The 11,407-nt window shown below is 35.9% G+C and overlaps 1 protein-coding gene across 1 annotated transcript in view; it reads right to left on the reverse strand.

Moving 5' to 3' along the window:
* Positions 1-343: 343 nt before the first annotated feature.
* LOC306865601 (BRCA1-associated protein-like) overlaps positions 344-11,407 on the reverse strand; it is an 11,769-nt gene continuing 705 nt past the window's right edge. Inside the window, exons 2-12 of the mRNA XM_079410308.1 lie at positions 11,029-11,190; positions 10,759-10,942; positions 8,087-8,276; positions 7,642-7,755; positions 6,543-6,691; positions 4,535-4,610; positions 4,179-4,317; positions 2,912-3,021; positions 2,721-2,810; positions 2,497-2,600; positions 344-1,104 (exon numbers count right to left, since the gene is read on the reverse strand). Coding sequence (XP_079266434.1) covers positions 735-1,104; positions 2,497-2,600; positions 2,721-2,810; positions 2,912-3,021; positions 4,179-4,317; positions 4,535-4,610; positions 6,543-6,691; positions 7,642-7,755; positions 8,087-8,276; positions 10,759-10,942; positions 11,029-11,190 — 1,688 coding nt within the window. The 3' untranslated portion in view covers positions 344-734. The remainder of the gene's footprint in view (positions 1,105-2,496; positions 2,601-2,720; positions 2,811-2,911; positions 3,022-4,178; positions 4,318-4,534; positions 4,611-6,542; positions 6,692-7,641; positions 7,756-8,086; positions 8,277-10,758; positions 10,943-11,028; positions 11,191-11,407) is intronic.

An 11,407-nucleotide genomic window follows, 5' to 3' on the forward strand; every position in this document is an offset into this window, starting at 1 on the left:
GAATTATTCTTATTTTATCTTAGAATTCAGTCCAGAAATGGACTTCCATATTTTATATATATATATATATATATATATATATACACACACATACATACACACACACACATTATATATACACACACACACACACACATACATATATATATACATATACATATATACATATACATATATACATATATACACACACACACACACACACACACACACACACACAGATATATACACACACACACACTAATATATATATATATATAACACACACACACACACACACACACATTTGTTATGCAATTTTTAAAAAACTAACAGAAATGAGTTTACCAAAAAACATCCAGATGTATTACAGCAAAATATAATTTATTTTTTTTTCTCCAAGCGAAACATGACACAAACATGTTTTTGTGGGATTTGTCTGTCAGAGTTGCAGAAAGCAATATTCAATCATTTCTACAAACAAAGTAAATCAAAACCTGCCATCTTCCAGCTATGAGGACACTAAAAAGATACGAAAATAAAATTGTGTGACAAGAACAGCACTTTGTTTTCGTATAAAACAGGTCAAGCTACATTTCTAAGCAGAACTGGTGTCCTCGTGCGAGATATTAGTGAACAAATAGTTATATATTAGAGCTTCTAACGTGAGGAAGGGTGATTATTCAAACTTCCTCATTTCCTGTGCAACATTTCTGCCATCCGTTAAGCACTGAATGCACTAAGCATGTCTTTTGCTACTTTCCCCTCTTGGATCGTCCCTTGCGGCCGCTCAGTTTGCCGGTGCCGTGGGCTGAGGGCCCAGGCTGCGGGGCAGCGGGGGCCGAAGCGATGTTGATCTGACCCTCTTGGATTTCTTGCCGGGTGTCCGCCGGCATGCGGTCGATCTGCTGCTGCGTCTCCAGGTAGAACATGACGTCTCGCAGCTGCTCCCGCAGCTCGGTGATCTGGCCCTCTTTATTGGCCGCCGCCTCATGAGCCCGCCTCTCCTCCTCCTGCAGCTGCGCCTGGAGCTGCGTCTGATTGGCTCGCAGGCACCGGTTCATCTCCTGCTCCTCCCGCAGCTCCTGACTGAGCTTCACCACTTTGTTGTTCAGCTGTGAACATCTGCAGAAAACAGCCCAAAAATGTCAAAAGACTGTGTAAACTAAAAAAAGTCATTTTAAATGTTGAAATCTCAAGAAGCATTAAGCAACTACCTTTCAAAAAATTTACAATTTTAATTTCCTTCAAAAAACAATATTTACCACCAATAAATACACTGCAATAACTATAGCCAGTACTTTAAAGAAAAAATATTATATCTCAGATTATTAATTTATTAATATTTTATTTATTTTAATTTATATTTATTACTATTATTATAGTACAAACATTAAGTAACTGATATTTTGAAAAAAAAAAAAATTACCATGCAGTTATTTTATCATTCATATACTATTTTAGTTTTTATTAATATTTAGATTATTTTACGTTTTCATATTTTCTCTTTTCATTTTCATTTAATCAAATCATTTCTATTAATTTGCCATCTTAGTACATTATTTGAATAAACTAAATGAAAACGAGAAATGTTGTCTCGTCTACTAGATGAATAAAACAAGTTAAAAAAAATTTATAAAGTTAGGCGTATACGGGACGCCTAACTTTACTTCAATATATTACCATTAAATCTTAATCTAATCATGACAAACTATATACCGTTGGAAAGGTCCAAGACTCCTAAATAGATAATTCACCACTGTTTGTTGTTAAAAATTATGTAGGAGCAGTAATAGATTAATTTATGACACAAACTTTTAGCAGGCTCCTCCCCCTTAGTGGGAGGTGTCATATTCCAAATATATTACAGTCTAATAGAATCAAAACTTATTATAATCTTGACAAAATACATATCAGAAAGGTCTGAGTCTCAAGACTCCATAGGCTATTTGGTGGTTATTTTGTGATAGGAGAAATTGATACAGAAAAGTGCATAAAAAAAATTCAATGGGGTTTGGAGTGCACCCGGTGGCTGTTTGTGGTATAACACAAACAAAATTGCATAGTAACCTCAATTTTTTTTATTTTATATCAACTTCAAATTTGGAACACAACTTATTTAGACATTCATTTTATGCCAAATTTGGATTAAAACATATTTTGTAAAATATTTAATAAAATAATAAAATAATAATAGTACCGTACATTTCATTTAAACTTTTATAACATTTTTTACTTTTTTTTTTTTATGATTTCACTTCTGCAATATTCTGTCTTCTTTAAAAAGAGACCAACCTTAGGTCTGTATTCAAAGCATTCATGAATTATAACAATTTGACTTCAAATTGTGCAAAAAGTGCATTTTCAAGTCTGTTTCAATGGACAGTTATTTAACTGTAACAACCCTGTTATCATGGTCATTTTGTCTGGCCTAGAGTGAACAGCTATTGTAAAGAGACCCAAGTGTTTCATTTGATGATTATGAAAAATTCATTTGAAAGATACTGTCATTTTTACTTCTTTTCAATGGATTGCTTTTCTTTGGTGAGTTCGTTTAGTTTCCGCTCCAAACTGTCACACTTGTCAATCGTCTCCTTGAATTTGGCCTTCATGTTGTTGATCTAAAACCCATACAAACATAAAGAAGCTGGATCACTTATGTTAATATGAGATATAGCAGATTATGATGATCTTAAACATAATGCTGTTATGGATTTGTTCAAGTAAACTGCGGTTCTCACCTCCTCCGCTGTGTCTTTCTCCAGATGAACGATTTTATTCTCCCAGTAAATACGCTGAGAATCCAGCTGACTGGTTAATAAATATGAATACTGTAGGAAAAAATTTGTTTAAAAAAATGAAGAAGATGGCAGAGTATTTAACACAAAGCAAACTTCCCCACACACACACACACACACACACACACACACACCTCGAGCTGCAGCGCATCGATCTTCTCATCCTGACACGTGTCGCCCTCACACTCGTACTGCACCATCTTCCCGTCGGTTTTACTGGCAACAAGCCGATGAACGTAGTTATCTGATAAACATAAGGCCAAAGACAATTTTCAATATAAAAAGTTAAAGTTAAAATTAAAACATAAAAAAAAAAAAAAAAACATTCAATGCATTTAACCTGCATCATTTTTGGAGTGAAATATTAACAGGATTGTTCAACAATAAATATTATAGGTGAAAACTTGATTTTAACCAGTAAAAAAAAAAAAAAAAAAAAAAGATTAATTAAATTTTTTAAGGCGGCTGTAGTTTAAAAGTTTCCAGACGGCTCTGGCTAATCTGCTTGGACCAGGGTCATTATCGTTAGCTAAAGCTCAAACTAAAATTGAAACCAAAAACCATTTTCATTACTGGAAATAAAATAAATGTTAACTGAACTAAAATATAAGAATCTTATTTTAGTTATTTGCCAAGGCATAATTTTTTTATTTTAGTTTAACTACATTTTAAATATCTAAAACTAAATAACTAAGAAATAAAACTGAAAAAGGAAAAAAAGTCTAATTAAAAAAAGAAAATGCCAAAAGCACACAAAAAATTACAATAACTAAAATTTAAATGAAAATCAAAATAAAAACTAATTTAAAAATATTCATAAAATAGTATATTAATGATGCTAAAAATAATACTGAATTGGACAAGTGTTTAAAGAAGTGAAGCATGATAATGATCCATATAGAATAATACATAATTTGACATATTTCTGAGTAAAATGTTAACATGAATAATCAGCAATAAATATCATTTTTTTTAAATATCGATAATTTTCTTTGTTTTTTTTTTAAAAGGACCTCTAACACTAGCTTTCTCTTTTTCTATTCTGTCTGTTTTCTTTTTATGTATTATATAAAAAAAAAAAAAAAAAAACTTGCTACGTGACTGCGTTAAGCTAACTGAGACTTGTTATAGCACTTGCATATCATTGCTCTTTTGTTGATTTTGATTGCTTCCATGATTGTCCTCATTTGTAAATCGCTTTGCTAAATAACTAAATGTAAATAATGCAGGGCAGTGTTTTATATTGATATTTAAGATTAAGTACCAGAGAAGTTAATATTTCAGTGAAATTATTTAACCATTATTTTCAAGCATATGACTGCTCATCAACTGTATTCTACATGATCTTTTTTCCTAGTTTTTTTATTTTTAGCATCTCTGCATTTCTATGACGTCACACACCTCCAGCGTAGTCCCAGACCCTGTGATTGGTCAGCTGCATGGCGTAAGTGTGCTGCGTTTCCTCAAAGTGCTTGTAGGCATGACGACTAACGTAGCGTCCGCAGCCGATGTGACCGCAGATGAGACAGATCCACAGATTCTATGACACAACAAATATGTCTAAATTATAATGCAATGTAAGTTACTGAATCCATACAGTGTACAAACTGAAAAATAGATCTATGTAGGATATATGTTATACACGATGTGCAAAAATTTATTAATTATATTACATTATAAATAACAATGATGCTTTCCGTGTGCAATTAGTCAATACTCAGCTTCTTTTTCATTGATTTTATCCATAAGTTGTTTACCTCTTGGACTCCACACTCAAAACACTTGTTCTCCTCCACTTGTTCAGGAGTCTGACAGTATCTGCACACAGGACACCTGCAGAAAACGTGCACACTGTTAGTGCTCTTAAAGGAATAATGAAAAGTTGTTGAATATTTATTCATCCTCAGGCCATCCAAGATAGAGGTGTGTTTGTTTCCTCATCACATTTGGAGAAATGTAGCATTCCATCACTGTCTCACCAATGGATCCTCTGCAGTGAATGGGTGCCGTCAGAATGAAAGTCCAAACAGCTGATAAAAACATCACAATAATCCACTCCAGTCCATCAATGAACATCTTGTGAAGACAAAAACATGCATGTTTATAAGAAATAAACCCATGATTAAACCATTTTTAACTTCAAATCGTTGCTTCCGGCCAAAATACGAATTCACAATCCATAGTAACGCTTCCTCTGGTGTAAAAGTCCATCCCCTGTTGTCTCTCACATCAAAATTTGTTTAGAGCTATTTGGCCTGTAAACGGTGCTTGATCTGTGCAGATTTCTCTCCTGATTCAGAAAAGATGCACTGGAGGAAGCGTTATTATATGGATAGAGGTCTTGTATTTTAGCCAGAATCAATGGTTTAAAGTTAAAAACGTTTTAATGATGGATTTGTTTCTTACAGCCATGCAGCTGTCACTTCACAAGACATTAACTGATGGACTGGAGTAGTGTGGATTATTGTGATGTTTTTATCAGCTGTTTGGACTCTCATTCTGACGGCACCCATTCACTGCAGAGGACCCATTGGCGAGCAAGTGATGCAATGCTACATTTCTCCAAATGTGATGAAAAACAAACTCATCTACATCTTGGATGGCCTGAGGGCGAGTACATTTTCAGCAAATTCATTTTTGGGTGAACTATTCCTGTAAAGACAACATGATGTCAAAAAGACCATTTACTTTCTTCATAAATGTCCCTTCTTCAGTCTAAATCGAATATTTATGAGTCACAGTTTGACAGTTAGTAGTCTGCTCAAATCACTAACTCATAGTATGAGCGTTAGTAAGAGTGATGCATGCATTAGCAAACTCCACTAATAATATCATGACCTATTTTTTATGCCCAATCAAATCCTGATGAATAAAATAAAGTCCCACCCTACATAATTTCCCACTGAATATCGGTTCACTCAGAAATATGTCACAAAAATGCATCACACGTGCCAATAATTCATGTGTGTAAACATTTAAACCTGAAACCATCTCAGCAAAAGCAGTTTGTACTCCCATTGTGCGCTTGAAACATGACACTGTGACGTTCATCTCACAGGTCAGAGGTCAGCTATTGACAATTAAACAAACACAACAGCAAGAATAGAGAACGGCCCAGCAAACCTGTATAACGTCAATGAAGAATCAGGACAAAAAGCTTAAAAGTGACACACGTAAATAACAGATGAAAGCAAAATATGAGCACAAACACAGTGTCATGCTCTGATGCGTCATGAGAAAAAAATGTGCGAGGGTGTGGATGAAATTTGCCAAGCATGAACAAAATGAACTAAAAAAAGTTATATATATGTAACCTATATAGATGTAGATATAGACACACACACGCTTACAACTTACTGTTGATAATTAAATGTAAAACAAATTTAAATTATTTAAATATGAAATTATAATAACAAGTCAATAAAAACTATATTATAATTAGAGTAGGGTGGACTTTTTGCAGTAGGATTAAAATGAATATTACTTTAATATATATATTCCTAGCCCACACAGCCTTGGATATATCACTAGCAAAGCTAATTTTTTTTAATTAAAAAAAAATAAAAAAAAATAAAATAATATATATATATCCAAATGTGATGAAATATATATATATATATATATATATATATATATATATATATATATATATATATATATATATATATATATATATATTTTTTTTTTTTTTTTAATGATTAGGAAGTAAATAATTTTGATTGCATGTTGAATCTAAATGCTTTGGTTGTGAATGTCAGCACTCACGATGCATCCTCCCATCTCTGCAGACACTGGCTGTGAAAGCTGTGGTTGCACAGGGTGGTCAACACGCCGTTCACGGACTCGTCCATGCGCTCCAAACACACGGTGCACTTGGGCAGCTCAGTCAGATCCATCACAGGTAAACTGGCCCCCTGTTTATAATGAAGAGTTTGAGATCATTCACACATTCCAGAACACTGCAGCTATTGTTATACATAAATCAGTGCTGGAAACACGACATGTGTGCGTTTAAACAAAAACAGCTAGTCAACAACAAAACAGGTTAATCCTGGTCACTCAAGCAATGCATCGGTCTAAAATAGTGTTATGTTGCCAAGAATTTTATAACTTAGTGTTTGTTTAAATCATAGTAAAAATTGAAAATTAAAAAAAATGTTTTGTCATTTTGCCAAGAATTGTAACACTAATACTGTATCCTAATATACCTACTACCATACTATATAGTAAGTGAACTGTATGCTAAAAGATTAGTATGTCTGAATTCATAGGCAAAAAGTCCCCAGATGCTTTACTACTTCCAATTCAATCGATGGACGTTTTACTATCCCATGAGGTCACGGGAGAAGATTTATACATTGTAACGGTTGTTAAAGGTGCTGTATGGAATTTTTTGACTGTGCTAAAGTATAAAAATACCATAATATATATGTTTGCAGATATTTAAGTTAAGTCAACATACTTCATTTTCCGAAAAACAACACTACAGCCAGTTATTCTACTTTAAATGTTTGTTTTGTGTGAATGGAATGACGGCTTTTGTTTTGGTTTGTGTGACTCCGCCCACTGACAATTAACCCAATAGTATTTTGAGACCCCGGGTTGCCAGTTTGTGGATATCACAGTGTATTGAATTCATGGAAGCCAGCAAATGAACTGGATCAGAGATTGCAGATGTTACCTGACCTAAAAAGCCTCGGCATCCATCTAAAAAGCTTGATGACCAGAGGAATATTAAAACTCAGATAAATCAACTCATCAACTCACATCGTAGCACTTTTGTGAAGCATCATTGGTGGTTTGTTCAAATCATATTAGTTATTTGCTTTAGTAAACACTACTAACTAATGCTCCAGAGCCTTACGTCTTCAGATTTGATGACTTCCGCTCTCTCCACATAGACTAACTGGCAGACAGCATCCTCAATGGAGTTGAACTGACGGCCGTTACATGTTGTGTAGAAGCTGTCGGCATCGGCCTAAAGAAATGGAAAAAAACCCCACAATGACCGTCCATTCATAAAATACTGAACATCAAAAAAAACTTCAGTAGGCAAATTTGCATGAATTTATTTTGCAAATCATGTAGCAAAAAGTGTCTATGATCAGAATCAGAGGCAAATCAACTTCTTGTGAAAAGTGTAGCTGCAGGCGGTCTTTACCAGAAAATGCATGAAGGTTTTTTTCTGAAGAACTGTGTTATAAACCAAATTAGTGAGGATTAGACAAACTGGGGACTTTTTAGATCCTGCCCAATCAAATTTCAGTTCATTCATTGTAATTGTTCTTGTATCTGGATAAGCAACTGACCTGACTCCTGAACTTGACCAGCACCATGTACTGGTTGGGCATGGAGTCCCGGATGATCTTCATGTGTTCCATGACGTCATTGAAGGGAGCCACAAACTTCATGAGGTCGTGGCTGGTCATGGTGGTGGGCACGGTGAGGATGCACAGCATCGCGCTGCGCCGCATGTCCTCTGTGAGCGACGTCATCTTACTGTCAACACAAAAACAAGACAGACGGCCCAAATCAACAATGCAACAAAGTGTCTGTTGTTCTAATTCCACAAATTCCATGTTTTTTGGACATTGTACCATAGTATATCACCAGAGGCACCAAGAAAATACCATGGTCTATATCAAAATACTGCCGTATTACAGGGTATTAATATTAGCATCTATATATATATATATATATATAATATACTGTTTTAGCAGTATATTAATCACCAGAACTGTAAACTTCCTTAACAGACACACTGTCCTGAGCAGAGTATGTGAGCGGAGTGGAGCAGCAACAGTTTCCCCAAGTATTTCAGTATGCTTTGAAATATCACAGAAGTTCTGCTCATAAAATATATTAAATTTAAAAAATAAATAAAATACTAGCAGAGTAGTTTTACAGTGGTTTATTGAAACACTAGTGCGCAAATTTTTTCCTACGACATGCAAAGCTTATTGCATGGTTGTCTGCATTACAAGGTCTCACTGCTGCTTATTGCAGTGCACATTTTGTTTGTGAAGGATGAAAATAACCTACGTTTTCATCAGTTAGTCTGTTTTATCTGTAGATTGCAGCATTTCTTAGATTTCTGCTCATTCGAAATTGGATACAGATGAAGTAGCACTGTATTACATTTGTTTGAATGCCTTATTGAGAGAGCGACTGCATGTGAATAAGTGTTGTACCTGTTTAAATCATGCTCTTACCCAAAAATATTCAGTATCTAGAAGGAAAAAAACTAATTCCTTGACGACTAACCTGCGCATGTCCATTGCTATCAACATAACCTTCACATTGTTTTTGATTTGAGTGATCCATCTGTATCAAGCTAGCTAAATATATGTTAAACATAAGAATTCTTGTTAAATATGCAGTTATATTATGGGCTGTTGGTATGAATCGTACTCGTGATGGAGTGCTCTTGGAGCAAGTGAAAACCATGACGCTCTGACTTTTAAAAAAATCCGTGCCTCGCTCCCTTCAAAATCACACCGCTTTGCTCATATATTCTGGCTTCCTTCCAAATCACAGAAATACTGACCACATTCACACCCTATACAGGCTAATCAATAAACACGTCAAACAGAATAAAAATCTAAAAATATTTGCATCCTTTGTCAATTTCAGTAAAAGCATTTGATTCTATTTGGCACAGTGGAATATATTATCAATTAGATTTCTGCAAACTCATTCTAAAATTACACAGGAGAACACCCAATAACGCATGTAGGGCAGAAGTAGGCCAATTCCTATTGATTATTATGCAAAAAAGATCACTCATTAATTTGGAGAGACAGACAGACAGATGACGGATGGACGGACAGATAGATAGATAGATAGATAGATAGATAGATAGATAGATAGATAGATAGATAGATAGATAGATAGATAGATAGATAGATAGATAGATAGATAGATAGATAGACAGACAGAAGGATAAATAGATAGAGAGACAGACAGACAGACAGAAGGATAAATAGATAGAGAGACAGACAGACAGATGACGGATGGACGGACAGATAGATAGATAGATAGATAGATAGATAGATAGATAGATAGATAGATAGATAGATAGATAGATAGATAGATAGACAGAAGGATAAATAGATAGAGAGACAGACAGACAGACAGAAGGATAAATAGATAGATAGACACAGACAGACAGACAGATAGAGAGACAGACAGACAGAAGGATAAATAGATAGACAGACACAGACAGACAGACAGACAGAAGGATAGATAGATAGACAGACACAGACAGACAGACAGATAGAGAGACAGCCAGACAGACAGAAGGATAAATAGATAGATAGACACAGACAGACAGACAGATAGAGAGACAGCCAGACAGACAGAAGGATAAATAGATAGATAGACAGACAAGACAGACAGACAGATAGAGAGACAGACAGACAGACAGACAGACAGACAGACAGACAGATAGACAGACAGACAGACAGACAGACAGACAGATAGATAGACAGACAGAAGGATAAATAGATAGATAGACAGACAGAAGGATAGATAGATAGACAGACACAGACAGACAGAAGGATAGATAGACAGACAGAAGGATAGATAGATAGACAGACACAGACAGACAGACAGACAGATAGAGAGACAGACAGAAGGATAAATAGATAGATAGACAGACAGACAGAAGGATAGATAGATAGACAGACACAGACAGACAGACAGACAGAAGGATAGATAGATAGATAGACAGACACAGACAGACAGACAGAAGGATAGATAGACAGAGAGACAGACAGACAGACAGAGAGACAGACAGACAGATAGAGAGACAGACAGACAGATAGACAGACAGAAGGATAAATAGACAGACAGACAGACAGACAGACAGACAGACAGACAGACAGACAGACAGACAGACAGACAGACAGACAGACAGACAGACAGACAGATAGATAGATAGATAGATAGATAGATAGATAGATAGATAGATAGCACTAACTTAGTTTTGTAGAGGTGCATGATGCCGTGGACGATCTCCACTGACGGGTTTCCGCTGAAGAATGAGATCTGATCCGGCAGCTGTTTGGAGGGAGAGTCTGGAGTCACACTCACGTCCGTTTGATCTTTGTCTTCTCCGTTTACGTCAGCTGTGGACTTCAGATCTTCTTTACCGTCCTCGACTCCTGATGGAAAAACACAGTCCGTTAACTCATCAGGGGTTAAACGAGTGTCAGATCAAAGAGAGTAACTGCACTGCTGTGCTGCAGACCTGCGCTGGGCTCGAAGGTCTCGATCACCATGTCGCTCATGACACGGCTGCCCAGGTGCTGGTGGAGGATGGCCGATCTCTCCAGCTCCGTTTTACCACCCAGTGACGCTCTGGCAGAGGCCAGCGCTTTCTCTCTCATCTCGTCCTCTGACATCTCTGAAACTGAGGGACACAGGAAATGTGAGCTGTGACACCAGGCCTCAACATAAAGGCCTCAGAGAGATTCTAGAAGCAAGCTCAGAGCTCGAACACACAGTGTGTGAATGAATGCTCTCAGCTCACTGTTAACACAAAACCAGATGATCATGATATTTCTCTGCTACTCTCTCAGCTCAGGTGCTACTGATACACTCAATGATTACCCAGTCGTCTCAATGTT

Source organism: Barbus barbus (assembly GCF_936440315.1).
Source record: "Barbus barbus genome assembly, chromosome: 47".
NCBI classification, from domain to species: Eukaryota; Metazoa; Chordata; class Actinopteri; order Cypriniformes; family Cyprinidae; genus Barbus; species Barbus barbus.